This window comes from Mercenaria mercenaria, chromosome 16 (assembly GCF_021730395.1).
Source record: "Mercenaria mercenaria strain notata chromosome 16, MADL_Memer_1, whole genome shotgun sequence".
Classification (NCBI taxonomy): Eukaryota; Metazoa; Mollusca; class Bivalvia; order Venerida; family Veneridae; genus Mercenaria; species Mercenaria mercenaria.
In genome coordinates this window covers 45,868,606-45,883,988 of record NC_069376.1, presented here as the reverse complement: position 1 = coordinate 45,883,988, position 15,383 = coordinate 45,868,606, and the positions used below count along the sequence as shown (strand labels likewise).

Below are 15,383 nucleotides of genomic sequence, written 5' to 3'. Positions count from 1 at the left end.
TATTTTTGGGTACCAAATTAATGCATCAAATATAAGTTTTTCTATTTATTTTTAAATATACGGTATTGGAGTATAGAATTTTTCCATATTAAATTTTCTATTTTTTACATACATCTTTGAATAGAGGTTCCTCTATAGATACCGTTAACAAATAAATTAATTGCTTTAAAAATAATTAAGTTCTCAGCCATGGCTACTTTATGATCCAAAATGCTACTACTTCACATAAAAATTCCTTATTTTTTGGTGAGTATTGCTGTATAGAATTTTTCCATATTAAATAAACTTTACAACCCTTTAAACATATTATAATATGGAGGGGGGACTGTCACCCTTACATAACATTGTGGGGGGGGGGGGGGGATTGTCAGGGAGTGAATTGTCTTGGGGGAATTGTCTTGAGGGGGAATCATCTTGGGGGGGGGGGGGGGGGGGGGGGGGGGGGGATAGTCTGACAGCCGTGAAAACATAGTAAAACGGCATCCCATACGGCTCCTTCTTTTCTAGACATGCATGTACATTGCTGAACCTAATACTTTTTGCTTTAATTACTCGTTGGGTTCAATATTTGGACAAGTTCAATTTGTTGTCAAAATGTATAATCAAATAAAATTTGATTTGTTACAAATTCCTGCGTATCAGAGTCTCCTTCATGTTTCTTAAATATTGTCCCATCATAAATTCAAGATACCGAAGTATCTTCTGTATCACAGAATCTTTACGGCGTGAAATCAAAAGAAATTAAACAAATCAGAACAACCTGAAACCCCTACGTGTAATTTGTAGACTTGTCCAATCTAATCTTGACATTCCTAATTGAAAGTGTGTACTGATTGACGACCATGTAAACATGTGAACCAATATTTTTTAAAACAGGTTTATCATAGATGAATTGTTTAATTAAGAGTATAGAAAAGGTTATACAATTATTCAAATGAAAGGTTAGTATCATTTTACATAGAACATGGGTTCAGGTCCTAGCAAACAAAAAAATCAACAAAAAGAGCCTCCAGCAAGATCTGATAATGTTTCCAAGTCATCAAGACAACTTAAAATTGAGAATAATGAAAAGAAAAGTTTTGTGGAAACTGAAATATCTGTAAATAGTTCAAAAACTAAGGATCGGAATGAAAACAACAAATTTCAAACAGAAAGGGCGACGACAAATAAAAACTACAACGAAAAGAAAAATGGAAATGTTAAAAACAACCAAATTCATAAGAATTTGGGGAACTTTGAAAGTGATTCAGAATCGGAAGGTGAAGATATAAACGCTGTGCTTGAGGCAACAAGAAACGAATACAACAGTAAACTTCAGGAACAAAATCAGCGGTACTCTAGAGACAATGAAACTAGTTACCCTGAAACATATGCTCAGCGATTACAAAGGGAACAATATCGAAATCAGCCGCAGGGTATATTAAGACAGAAAACTATATATAGAAATCCTGAGGAGTGGGAAGTAGATGAGGTATGTAAAATGTATTATATTGTTTATATGTATATATAATATATGTATATATTTATTGTTATACTATGTAATAGTTATAAATCAGTTATATATAATTATATATTAAACATGTGAGCTCTAGTGAAATCATCAAAGTTTAAGCAGATTTTAGGAGCTGTAGAAGGTAGTGGTAGTGCTGTAAAACTCAAGCTTGAATCACGTTTTTTGTATCACCGATCTTAAGGAACAGTGAAAAGCGTGGGGCGATTCACCAAAGGCCTGCATCTGTTGCTTCTGTAAGTGGTATGTAACTTGTAAGCTTAAGCTCCTTAAGCATATTGTAGTACAATGTTCTGGACAACTTGGATGCCTTCAGAATACTGGTGGACAGTCAGCATGGCTTTAGGGCTGGTAGGTCTTTTGAAACTCAACTAACTAGTGGGTTTTAATACAGGACCTTGCTAGCAGTCTAGCATACAGAGGAGTCAGGCAGATGTCATTCCTTGAAAGAGTTCTGTACATATACAGTAGAACTTTTGTTAGATAGTGGAACTTTAAGCATACGTCCTGCATAATGTCTTTGCTATTTTCTACTCAACATATATCTTTTAGTACTATTCACAAGACAAGACCAGGTCATCAGTTAATTAGCAGATGCTATCAACCACAGCAGATTAACTTTATTACTGATACTCATTTTTCACTACTGGAAGAAATTTTCACTACTGGAAATGTGGATCTCTCTTCCATCACTTGTCATTTAAGTGCTGACAGAATCCAAAGTTCATGAAATTTATGATAAATTACTTGCCACAGTTGATTTTATATTATACTCAAATAATTTTAAACTTTATTTATCACACCACTGGGTAATTCCTGTGTGGACTGTGTAGCCTGGAAACCCTAGGCAGCCTTTTACACTTCACCCCCTACACCCCTACACATGGACATGTATAATAGTTAAGTAATTGACTTTTGCCATTATAATAGAAGGGTATTTTTAATCCCCTGCCAGGAGTGGTTGGGGTTATAGGAATGGTCTAGCTAGCTCCTTCCATCCGTAACAATTGTGTCCGCTCTATATAACTTAAACCCCTTAAAGGATTTTCATGAAACTTGGGTCAAATGATCACCTCATCACTGTGTGCAAAACTCATGAGTTAACCATGTTGGCTCAAGGTCAAGACCACAACTCAAGGTCAAAGGTTTGAGCCTTCCATTTTATGTCCGCTCTGTATCTCCTAATCCCCTTGAAGGATTTTCATGAAACTTGGGTCAAATGATCACCTCATAAAGACGATGTGCGGAACTCATGAGTCAGCCATGTCGGCTCAAGGTCAAGGTCATAACTCGAGGTCAAATGTATGAGCCTTCCGTTTTGTGTCCGCTCTGTATCTCCTAAACCCCTTGAAAGATTTTCATGAAATTTAAGTCAAATGATCACCTCATCAAGACAGTGTGCAGAACTCATGAGTCAGCCATGTTAGCTCAAGGTCGAGGTCACAACTCAAGGTCAAAGGTTTGAGCCTTCCATATCGCTTGGAACAAATTCATTGATGTTCTCGTACATGGACTATAAAATATACTTAACAATTAGTGCTTCCACCCAATACCATATCAACCCTTTCACTGTCCATAACAGTGGCAGCCTGCTGGCAGGGGATATAGCTGTCTTTACGACTGCCTTGTAAATGTATAATAACACCAGGCTTTTCTTGGTAGGTACTCTGATGCTCAGCAGCTGTATGTACACAGTGTATATTTATTGTTTTCTGCATTATAGTTCATACAGCTTTAAATTATTTTCATTATGTAAATGTATTGTAAGTCTGCTTATAATTAAGCTTGTAAAATATATCTTATTGTCTTTCATTCCATGCTGCAGATTTTAGATCTGAACAAGGTAAGATTAACCTTTTGTCAACTCATGTTTGTTATGATACTACAATACTGGGGGCAAAGTTTGTTTCACTGCAAAAAGTTTTTAAAATTCATATCCATGGCTAGATTTTTTTCTATGCACAAAATACCCTGTTAGACTTCCAATGTGAAAACTTGATTATAAGACTAAGAGGTCAATTTTTATCTTGGCTATTCGAAGAATAGGTAGGGCTATATCGGACTCGCCGGGGCAGTGACATCCGCGGTGTCATCCCAGCTTGGTTAAGTTCTTGTATGTAAGCTGGTAATGGAATGAAACTTCACGTGTTTATTAACTATGATGATCTGACATGCAGTGCACACACGGTGCACAATCACGTGACTTGTGACGTTATATCTTTAAAAACTTTATCTTCAAAAACACCGTTTTGTTTACAAATTCTTCTTTGCGTGATACCCCAGTTGAAACGTCACAAGTCACGTGATTGTGCACCGTGGCACAGGGTTCCATAACTCTACTTTGCATTTTTACAAAATTATGCCCCTTTTTTGACTTTCAACAAGTTTTGTGTGTAAGTTAATTGGTTTCTCAGTATCCACTAATGGAAACAGATTAAAACTTCACACTCTAATATTCACTGTGTTGACCTGGCATGCAGTGCACAGGTTCCATAACTCTATATTTGCAGTTTTACAAAATAATGCCCCTTTTTCGACTTTTATATTCATTCAGTTGACAAGGCTGTTGAATACTCAAGCATTGCTGTCCTACGTCAGCTCTTGTTTTTGTTTTCTTTTTCAAATCTGATTGTCTAGCAAAAAGCCAACAGTAAACTATTTTTTTTTTATCTGACTCTTCTTGTCATGATCAGGGTTAAATCAAATTCTACATTATGATGAAATAGAATAGGTATTAGGTAAGGTTAGTTTTGTAGATTCACCATCACATAGTCTAGAATGCATTTGTTGCAATATGGGCATATAGTGTTGAGTCTGTTTTAGATGGTTTTTGTATACTGAATATTGCAGTGTATAATGCAGTTTTTATCCCTGAGGCCATCCCTGTATCGAAGATGCTAGCCTGCTGGTGGCAAGTGGTTCTGCCTTTGTGACCAGTGCAGACCAAGATCAGCCTTCACATCCATGCAGGCTGATCATGGTCTGCACTGTTCGCCATTCAGTCAGTATCTTTTTGGTAAGCACCCCTTTTAACAGTTAATGGTACTGTCCAAATTGAAAGACGGACTAGTTCATTATAGAAATTTAGCATGGTAAGGGTTATTATTATGCACAATTAGATGATGTTTTTACTTCAAAAATGATATTTACATTCCTAGTCATTTTTTAGATTTTTTCCCTTGAGTAATCATAAAAGCCTTTTTTCCTAAATTGGGGATGTATTATATATGGATGCGCATTATACATGGGTATTTACGGTATTTGTTATTTTTAATGCACTTAATAATATATTCCCCATATGAATATACTCCAAGCCCCATGCCCCAACTGCCTACTTTTCTACCCCCCTCACCCACCTCCCCCCCAAAAAAATAATAAGAATTACACATTTTCACAATTGTTGAAAGCTAAACAGTTTTATATTATGTGAATTATTTTCTGTAATTTAGAATGCATTTGTTGCAATATGGGCATATAGTGGTGAGACTGTTTTAGATGGTTTTTGTATACTGTATATTGCAGTGTATAATGCACAGTTTTTATCCCTGGGGCCATCCCTGTATAGAAGATGCTAGCCTGCTGGCGGCAAGTGGTTCTGCCTTTGTGACCAGTGCAGACCAAGATCAGCCTTCACATCCATGCAGGCTGATCATGGTCTGCACTGTTCGCCATTCAGTCAGTATCTTTTTGGTAAGCACCCCTTTTAACAGTTAATGGTACTGTCAAAATTGAAAGACGGACTAGTTCATTATAGAAATTTTGCATGGAAAGGGTTATTATTATGCACAATTAGATGATGTTTTACTTCAAAAATGATATTTACATTCCTAGTCATTTTTTAGATTTTTTCCCTTGAGTAATCATAAAAGCCTTTTTTCCTAAATTGGGGATGTATTATATATGGATGCGCATTATACATGGGTATTTACGGTATTTGTTATTTTTAATGCACATAATAATATCATATTCCCCATATGAATACACTCCAAGCCCCATGCCCCAACTGCCTACTTTTCTACCCCCCCCCCCCCCCCCCCCCCCCCAACCGAAAAAAAAAATGAAAATTACACATTTTCACAATTGTTGAAAGTGAAACAGTTTTATATTATGTGAATCATTTTCTGTAATTTTGATGTTTTAAGCACGCCAATTGCAGTTTTTTCAGTACTTCAGTGAAATATATCTATAGAGGATATTTGTTTGTTTTGGTGTAAGAGACAATGCAGTCTTTCACATTTTAGTGAACACCCTGCAACTCTATGCAATATTTTCATGTGTGGCACAATCACAAGAGAAAATGTAAGATATGGTGTTTAAGAGTGAAGGATATTTTGATCTTACATGTGAAACAAACAAATTTTTTTTTTTCATATTTTGACTAGATGTATAATACCCAGTATCTTACCAGTGAAATGTATACTAATTATTTGATATTTTTCACTGTGAAAATACCGGAATATATTTCACTCTAATATTTCGATAATCCGCTGAAAAACATGTGTGAACATTGTTACTTCACAAGGACAAATGATGAAAATACATTTTTCACTCAGTGGTAAAGAACTGTACAAAATGGTAAAATTTGGTAAATAGAAAATTAAAAAAAAAGTCAGAGAAAAAACTGTTTGACATGTAAATTTTATCTAGATGAAAATGTTTTGCACTTATAGACCTTTAATTCTTCTACATTCACTGACAGTTATGTACGTCACTTGCGAAAGTATTGCATTGAACTCACTGAAACAAACAAAACCCCTGTTTACTTTTGTACTTATTTTAGGTAAGTTGAGGCATAAGGACACACATAACTGGTTGTCTAACACCTGTTAATGATATCTACATCTGTTGATTAAATATCTCCATTGGACAAATATGTACTTTGTTTCCTATTTCTTTAGACAAAACTCTTAGTAATAAACATCTCTAAAGAGACAACCCCCTTATGCCAACAGATTTCAGTGTTCTAAGTGGTGTTTTTCTGAAATAAGTTTCACTGTAAATTATATCTGTCTGTCAATTATGGAAATTACAGGTTTTGGAAATATATATTACTTGTATGTTATTAGATATGAATGAGTTCTGAAGCAATACTGAGCAATTTTAGGAGTGCCTTATATTATTATCCTAAAAAAGAACAAGTAATGATATTTGTGAAGCTTATAATCTTTCTAATACATATGCATCTGCACTTATCAGATATTTTATACATGATATATTAATTCGCATCTTCTAGCCACTGAGGAAAATTGAAAAATAGCCATAAATGACTTTTTACTGACATACATTAAAATGATGTCACAATGACATCTTGACATGCATCTTGTATCAGTATGGAAAAATATTGACATCTCTAGTCCTAGTTGTACTTATACCGTGTTTGAAAATAATTAGTGCATGCCTTTTTTTTCCATCGTTTTGGGAATGCCACATACTGGCACCGGTAGAATTGGGTAAATGCTCTCGGGAAGTGTCTTAATTGGGAATAATTAAAATTACCGTTATATATATATAGGTGCCTTAATAATGTGTGTAGTATTTCCAAATGTAGGATTGCATTAATAATTATTCAACAGTACATAAATATAAGTGTTTTACAGAATCAGAATTCACAGATTTATTAGCAAAACTATTGCTAAATAGCAAGAACTCTGAAAGTTAACAATCATTTTGGAATTTTAAGTTTTGAATACTATTTTGCTTTTGGATTGCCTCCTTTTACTGGAGGTAGATATATAGCAGAAAAAAGCCCTGTACTGTGCTTTTATATTGTATTCATTGCCTTTTTGGTTTAGTATTATAGCATAATTCTGGATATTGACCAAGTGTTTTAAACTTAAGACACAATCAAGAGGATTTAGACTGGTTTTAGTATGATAAATATTTTCATTTTTTATTGAATAATATGTATGTAAATTTTATAATGTGACATTACTTTGTGTGTTTGCTGATAAAGATTTCATGCTTTCATGCCATTTCTCAACACTAACAGTGCTAAGTATTTTGGTTTGTAGACAGAGGTCAATTTAAAATATCATTAATTTAAGTAAAAAACCAAACAGTTTCGTTGATTGATTCGATTTTGATATTAATACCATCAGAAAAAACTAGTTTAAGCTTTAATTAAATATTCTTTCTGAAATTTTGGCGTCCACAGTTTTGAATGAAGCGATTTTGTTTATTTTTTTGTGAATGATGTCAGATTGTGCATGCAATCTGGCAGAAAAGGCCAGACTTGATATTGTTATGTCACTGTTGTTTATACGAAAACAAATGCTTTTTTCTTTCCATACAACATGACTTGTATACTGAATGTAAATATGAGCCGCACCATGAGAAAACCAACATAGTGCATTTGCGACCAGCTCGCTTTCAAAGCCTATTGCAATTAGAGAAACCGTTAGCCTAACAGCATGGATCCTGACCAGACTGCTTGGATGTGCAGGCTGGTCTGGATCCATGCTGGTCGCAAATGCACTATGTTGGTTTTTTCATGGTGCGGCTCATAAATGATCAGTTTACATTCAGTTACAGAAAAAAAATATATATATATATCATTATCTTACTCTAGGAGTAGGCGCAGGTCTAAAATGGATGTCTTTTTGTGTTTATTTGTTATAATAGAAAAAAAGCAAAGCCATTGTCTTCAAATAGAAGGAATTTTATAAGAACGCTTATATTCGTAATAGTAGACTAGATATAGAAGTACCCATATATGATTTATTTTGTTACTTTAATTAAAACAACTGTGCTGAAATAAATTCTAGAAGACCAAGAAAGGACAATCATTTTATAGATGTTTTAATTAAAATGTCTGTTGCTGCATGAAAAAGAAAATAAGGTGCACAAAGAGAATGGTATATAATATAAATCAATCACTGTTTAATGGAAAGAAGTCTTTGAAGATATTATTTTAAATGCCTTTTGGGATTTATTCATTGATTATTAGTCATAACGTGATTGGGTTTATTGAAAAGCATATTGCAAATTCTATCCAATTAGTAACAAAGTGTGAAATGGAACAGTTAAACCCATGAATAGTTTTCTTGATTAATAATCGATTCAAGTATGTAAGAAGCAGGTTTTAGAACTACCATAAGTTTTTTCATACAAATTCTTTTATTTTGCCGTACACTCTCTAAAATGCGTCTCTCCTAATAAGTGCCCCTACTTTGTTTAGAAAAATACATTATTTAGTAAATGGAACAGTTTTAATCCATTCATATTTTTCCATGTAATAATTGATTCAAGTACATAATATTATGAAGCAATTACTTAAAATTTTGACAACCAATAGAACTATCTGAAGGTTTTTTTATACAACTTTTTTGGTGACAGTACGATATACACCCTAAAATGCTTCTCTCCTATTAAGTACCCCTACTATATTCAGAAAAAATACATTATTTAGTAAATGGAACAGTTTTAATCCATTCATTGATTACCAATAGAACTATCTAAAGTCTTTTTTATACAACTTTTTTTTTGTAACAGTACCACATACACCCTAAAATGCCAGTCCAAATAAACGCCCCTCCTATATTTAAAAACATACACATTATAAGTTAATACAAATACTGTGCTGGAAATTATATAATTGTCAGAATACATCCATTGCAAGTTTGAATTGTATGATTGATTTATGAAAAAATAGGGCCCTAAATACACACTCTTAAATGCATCACCTCCAAGGACTTATTCATGAAAAAAGGTGGTACATGCATGTAGATTAAAATTAACCTCAAACTACCAGATGATGTTTAGTACATGTATTAAATTCTTTATTTTTTATTCAGCACCCCCTCAAACCGAGGTTGCTATACAGTGTCTGTATGTCTGTTCTTGGTCTTTGTTCTGCATTAACTCTTACAACAGTTTTACTTTTTATTGTAGAATGAGACAGAGAGTTTTGATGTGTCAAAGTTTAAAGAAGCAAATGTACACCAAAAACATACCCCAGAAGAGGTAAGTTTGTAAAGCAGGGTCCCTTTTAATAAAAATGTTTACCATAAGCTTTTCGATCATTGGGTGTTTACATGCCACCTTGTCATTCTGTCCATTGGTACAGATATCCTTGCCATTAAAGAAAACTTTTCTTACTTTGGTCTATTCCAAATTTATAGAAATGTGTCGTTGGGCATGTTGTAAGGATGTTCCTTTCACATTCCATTCCCTCTCCTGTGAACCAAAATTAAACAAGATATAAGTTCTGTATTTTCAGCTCGACTATTCGAAGAATAGTCTAGCTATTCTACTCACCCTGGCATCAGCGTCACACCTTGGTTAAAGTTTTGCATGCAAGTACATATGGCTATCATTTAAAGGTCCATTACTAAGGGAAAGTGAGTTGGCAATTTTTTTCATAGCCAGTGCATAGACTTCTGCAAGACACTAAATAATGAAGATTGGCAGGTCAAAATTTACAGAAGGTCTTTGGAACTCAAAGAAATGTATGTGTATTATGTTGAAATTTCATTTTATGACAGAATGACCCCCCAGGTCTTTTTAACTTTCTTCATACTTCATAAAAATAATTGTACATATACTGCGATTTATTTCGAATTTCTACATACCAACTTTCATTTTCCAATAAAATGAAATAGTTTCTGTGCTTTTTAAAAGAAATTAAAATGTTCACTTTCCTTAGTATTGGACCTTTAAAGGCATATAGCTTTGAAACTTATTTTCTCTTTTTCTAGGTCAATTACCAACCTCACTGGGTCAAGTCCCATAACTCTGACCTACATTTTGGCCAAATTATGTCCCCTTTTGGACTTAGAAAATCCTGGTTAAAGTTTTACATGCAAGTACATGTGGCTATCGTTTAAAGGCATATAGCTTTGAAACTTATTTTTTCTTTTTCTAGGACAATTACCAACCTCACTGGGTCAAGTCCCAAAACTCTGACATGTATTTTGGTCAAATTATGCCCCCTTTTGGAAAATCCTGGTTAAAGTTTTACATGCATGTTACTATCTCCAAAACTAATGCAGATATTGAATTGAAACTTCACATGTGTCTTTGGGGTTATGAAACTAGTTGATAGCAGCAAGTCCCATAACTCTGACCTTCATTTTTGGCCAAATTCTGCCCCCTTTTGGACTTAGAAAATTCTGGTTAAAGTTTTGCATGCAAATTACTATCTCTAAAACTAATGCAAATACTGGATTGAAACTGTATAGATATTTTAAAATTTAGGTAACTCCTGCTTCTGGGACAATGATTCGAATAGTCGAGCACTGGCTGTCTTACTGACAGCTCTTGTTATTTGCTCGACTACCCTGGCGTCGATGTCACACCTTTGTTAAGTTTTTGCTTGCAAGTACATACAGCTATCATTTAAAGGCATATAGCTTTAAAACAACTTATTTTTTCTTTTTCTAGGTCAATTACCAACCTCACTGGGTCAAGTTCCATAACTCTGACATGTATTTTGAGCAAATTATGCCCCCTTTGGGACTTAGAAAATTCTGGTTAAAGTTTTACATGCAAGTTACTATCTCCAAAACTTAATGCAGATATTGAATTAAAACTTCACATGTGTCTTTGGGGTTATAAAACTAGTTGATAGCACCAAGTCCCATAACTTTGACCTTCATTTTAGCTAAATTATGCCCCCTTTGGACTTAGAAAATCCTGGTTAGTTTTGCGTACAAGTACAAACAGCTATTACTTAAAGGCATATAGATTTGAAACTTATTTTTTCATTTTCTAGATCAATTACCAACCTCACTGGGTCAAGTCCCATAACTCTGACATGTATTTTTGGCAAATTATGCCCCCTTTTGGACTTAAAAAATTCTGGTTGAAGTTTTACATGCAAGTTACTATCTCCAAAACTAATGCAGATATTGAACTGAAACTTTACATGTGCCTTCGGGGTAATAAAACTAGTTGATAACATCAAGTCCCATAACTCTGATATGCATTTTGGTCAAATTATGTCCCCTTCTGAACTTAAAACTCTTTTGATATTTAACATTTTGGAAATATTTTCCTGCTTCTTGGGCATTATTTTGAAAAGTCAAGCTTGTCTGTCTTACGGACAGCTCTTGTTATCCCCCCACCAAAGTTGAAGGGGATATTAGATATGCTCTCCGTCCGTGCGTCCGTCCGTCCGTCCGTCCGTGCGTTCGCAACGATCTTTGTCCGGAGCATAACTCCAAAAGTACTTGAGGGATTTTCTTCAAACTTCATACACTGATAGAACACATTGGGGGGAAGTGCAGTGTGCAAGAACAATAACTCTACCTTGCCTATTTTTTGAGTTATTCCCCTTTATCTTATTTTCTTAAAAAATTTTGTCCGGAGCATAATTCCAAAAGTACTGGAGGGATTTTCTTCAAACTTCATACACTGATAGAACACATTGGGAGAAAGTGCAGTGTGCAAGAACAATAACTCGACCTTGCCTATGTTTTGAGTTATTCCCCTTTATCATATTTTCTTAAAACATTTTGTCCGGAGCATAACCCCAAAAGTACTGGAGGGATTTTCTTCAAACTTCATACACTGATAGAACACATTGGGAGGAAGTGCAGTGTGCAAGAACAATAACTCTACCTTGCCTATTTTTTGAGTTATTCCCCTTTATCATATTTTCTTAAAAAAATTTGTCCGGAGCATATCTTCTTCATGCATGGAGGGATTTTGATATATCTTGGCACAAATGTTTACCACCACGAGGCGGAGTGTCATACGTAAGAACCAGGTCCCTAGGTCTAAGGTCAAGGTCACACTTAGAGGTCAAAGGATACAAGAATAAAAACCTTGTCCGGAGCATTTCTTCTTCATGCATTGAGGGATTTTGATATAACTTGGCACAAATGTTCACCACCATGAGACGGAGTGTCATGCGCAAGATCCAGGTCACTAGGCCTAAGGTCAAGGTCACACTTAGAGGCCAAAGGTCAGATACAAGAATGACTTTGTCCGAAGCATTTCTTCTTCATGCATGGAGGGATTTTGATGTAACTTGGCACAATTATACACCATCATGAGACGAAGTGTCATGCGCAGTTCCCTTCTTTAGAATTACTTCCCTTTGTTGTTACTTTAAATAGCTTTTATTGTAACTTTTTCATTACTAGTCATAGGGAAAAATCGAGACCACTTTTCTGTAGTACAACAAACATGCTAAATCCAATTTTGAGGTGTATTTTGACCAGTCTCTTCCTGATAAAGATTTTTGTGTGGACTTGCAATTTTTTTTTTTTTTTTTTTTTTTTTTTTAAAGATTAACTTCCAACTTATATTGTAACATTTTTATAATTGACCCTAGGGAAAAAACAAGACCACTTTTCTGTGGTACAGCATAGATGTTACTCTCCAGTTTTAGGTGTATTTTATTAATTTTATTATATATAAGGTATCTCTACCTAGTAAGGAGTTTTTTTGTGGACTTTAAAAAACAAAAGACTTACAATGATTACTAAACAACCACAAAATTAACATTCCATTTGCAAATACAGCTGCTAGAGTAAAGAAATTTGCTTTGACAGGCATATATTGTGACATTCTGGCACTCTTGTTCCCTGTTAGCTTTCCATTCCTTCTTTTTACAGTAGCCATATAGAAAAACATCATAGCTATACTCTTCATGAAAATTAATAAAATTTAGCAGTAAACCACCTCACTACTGACTTATTCTTTCTTCCACATCTTAAAACCCCTGATGCGGACCACATCCTTCAATTATGATATGCCTGGTGGGGGGATTAGCCATGTCTGACATGGCTCTTGTTTTATTTTATAATTACTTTGTTAACTAGTTCGTCCAGCCGTCTCAAAATCTTAGTATCTCATCTATAACTTAAACAGTTCAAGGGATTATTAAATGAAAGTTTACACAAGTGTTCGTTACTTAATCTTGATTAGAGGGCATGTCATGCACATGAGCGAGATCTTAACCACTAAGGTCAAGGTCACAGGCAAGGGCACCACTTCCTGGGCCTTCGTCACTTACCAATACTTATCCTTGTTTGTGATGTTTGTTGTTTATTTGTTTAGTTTATTATTCACTGACATTATATTTTTATTGCAGAATACCATGTTGGATAGTGATATATTCTCACCAGAAGTTCCAGGTATGCTAAATAAAGTTTTGACCCGTATATTACTATCTACCAATAATGAGAAAATGAATATTCATTTGAGGCAATTTTGGTGGATTTCATGGTTGTGTCAGTGAACGAAATTAAATCACAACAAATAAACAAAATTGAAATTCATTCTTTCTTTAAAAATTGAGAATTCATAGAAATAGCCATATGACCAAAATGAAGAAATTTTATGACGACAAAATTAAATGATTTTACAGTATATAGATATAGGTATAAGATTTCTCTATCTCTTTATCCTGCCTCACACCTCTGGTATTATGGATTGGCTTAACTTTTAGTAACTTAAACACAGTATGGGGGGCCTCCATGGCAGAGTACCATAGTTAAGGCAGTTGACCTTGAATCACAGTTGCCCCTCACCAATGTGGGTTTGAGCCTCACTCTCGATATTCAATTCTTCATATGAGGAAGCCATCAAGCTCCCTTAAGGAAAGTTGACGGTTATACACAGGTACCCGCGTGTGATGAAATAATGCTTGTAGGGGCACCTATAGGGTCTTCCTCCATCATCAAAATCTGGAAAGTTGCCAACAACTGGAAAGTGTAGGTGTGATGTAAACCCAACAAAATACATGAACTCAGTAATGAGGATTGCCTGCACTGTTTGATCCAAGCTTTTCTTTGATTTCACTTAAATATCCATTGTATACTGCAATTCTGTAGAACTCAGAGAGAGGTAACAAGAACTTTCTAAATTTTCAAAATATCATGATTAGTTCTGAATTTATTGTCTAAAGGGGATTGGAAAATTCAGCTAACTTAAAAAAAATTACTTTTTACTTTATTTGTGAACAGAATTTAATAAAAACTTTAGGATATCTTAGTTTATAATAATTATGAAAACAATATTTCCCTACAAAAATTCAAATTCCCTGATATTTACAATGGGAAAAATATATTTTGGGCCATAAAATTGAAAATTAAGATATTTCAAAGAGAGTCAAAAAGACCTATAGAATGATGCATAGACTTACAAAGTCTGTTGAGATCAAATAATCTGTAATAATATTAATTTCTTCATACTGACACTGATATTTTCTCAGAAAAACATTTTGACAGAGGCAAGAGATATTGTAAATTTTTTCAGAAAGTGGTATCAGAGAGGATTGATTTTATGGCCAAGTGCTTTACATTTAATGACTCTAACGACTGATGCCAGTCTAAATGATGTATTGTCTTGCAAAATAAAGTCACAATTCACAATAACCCTTCTTATTTAAGGATTAGGTTGATCAAACAGTAGATCTTGTTTCTTAAGTTTTACTGTGTGACAAAGATACAAGAGTAAATGATTTCCCATTAAAATGCTAGAGCATTCATGAGTCAGTTTGTAGCATAATTTTCAAAAATTAGGCTCTGAAAAGATACACTAGTTAAAAGATGTTGATATACAAGAAGAGCTACAGGCTGTTTTAACACTTAAATCGTCCAACTTTAGGTAAACCCAAGATTTAAAATGCTTCATACCTCATTGAAGCACAAGTTTCAAATGCTTTAGAAAAGTAATGAAATGCATTGAAAATAAAAATCACCTCTCAATCAAATACTTGAAAGTCATTTATGTAATGTAATATTTTATAAATAAGTGGAAGGATATTATCGTATTATGTATGCATACCCTCAAAACCAGCCCAACAAAATAGTACCAAAGTATAGAAGATATTTCATATTAACTTAGGCAAATGTTTAGTCATTTTAGTCATTTTCTGGTCCAACTCGAATATGTCCCCTACAGTGGAAAAATGATTACAAAT

General features: G+C 34.2%; 1 protein-coding gene across 2 annotated transcripts in view; it reads left to right on the top strand.

Annotated features, from left to right (window-relative positions):
• Positions 1-613: 613 nt before the first annotated feature.
• The window catches only part of LOC123541221 (putative uncharacterized protein DDB_G0293878), a 32,074-nt gene continuing 17,304 nt past the window's right edge, over positions 614-15,383 (top strand). Inside the window, exons 1-4 of one of the 2 annotated variants that reach the window (XM_045326637.2) lie at positions 614-1,471; positions 3,336-3,353; positions 9,401-9,472; positions 13,551-13,593. In XM_045326637.2, coding sequence (XP_045182572.2) covers positions 965-1,471; positions 3,336-3,353; positions 9,401-9,472; positions 13,551-13,593 — 640 coding nt within the window. In that variant the 5' untranslated portion in view covers positions 614-964. The remainder of the gene's footprint in view (positions 1,472-3,335; positions 3,354-9,400; positions 9,473-13,550; positions 13,594-15,383) is intronic. The other variant, XM_045326638.2, reaches the window with a different exon arrangement.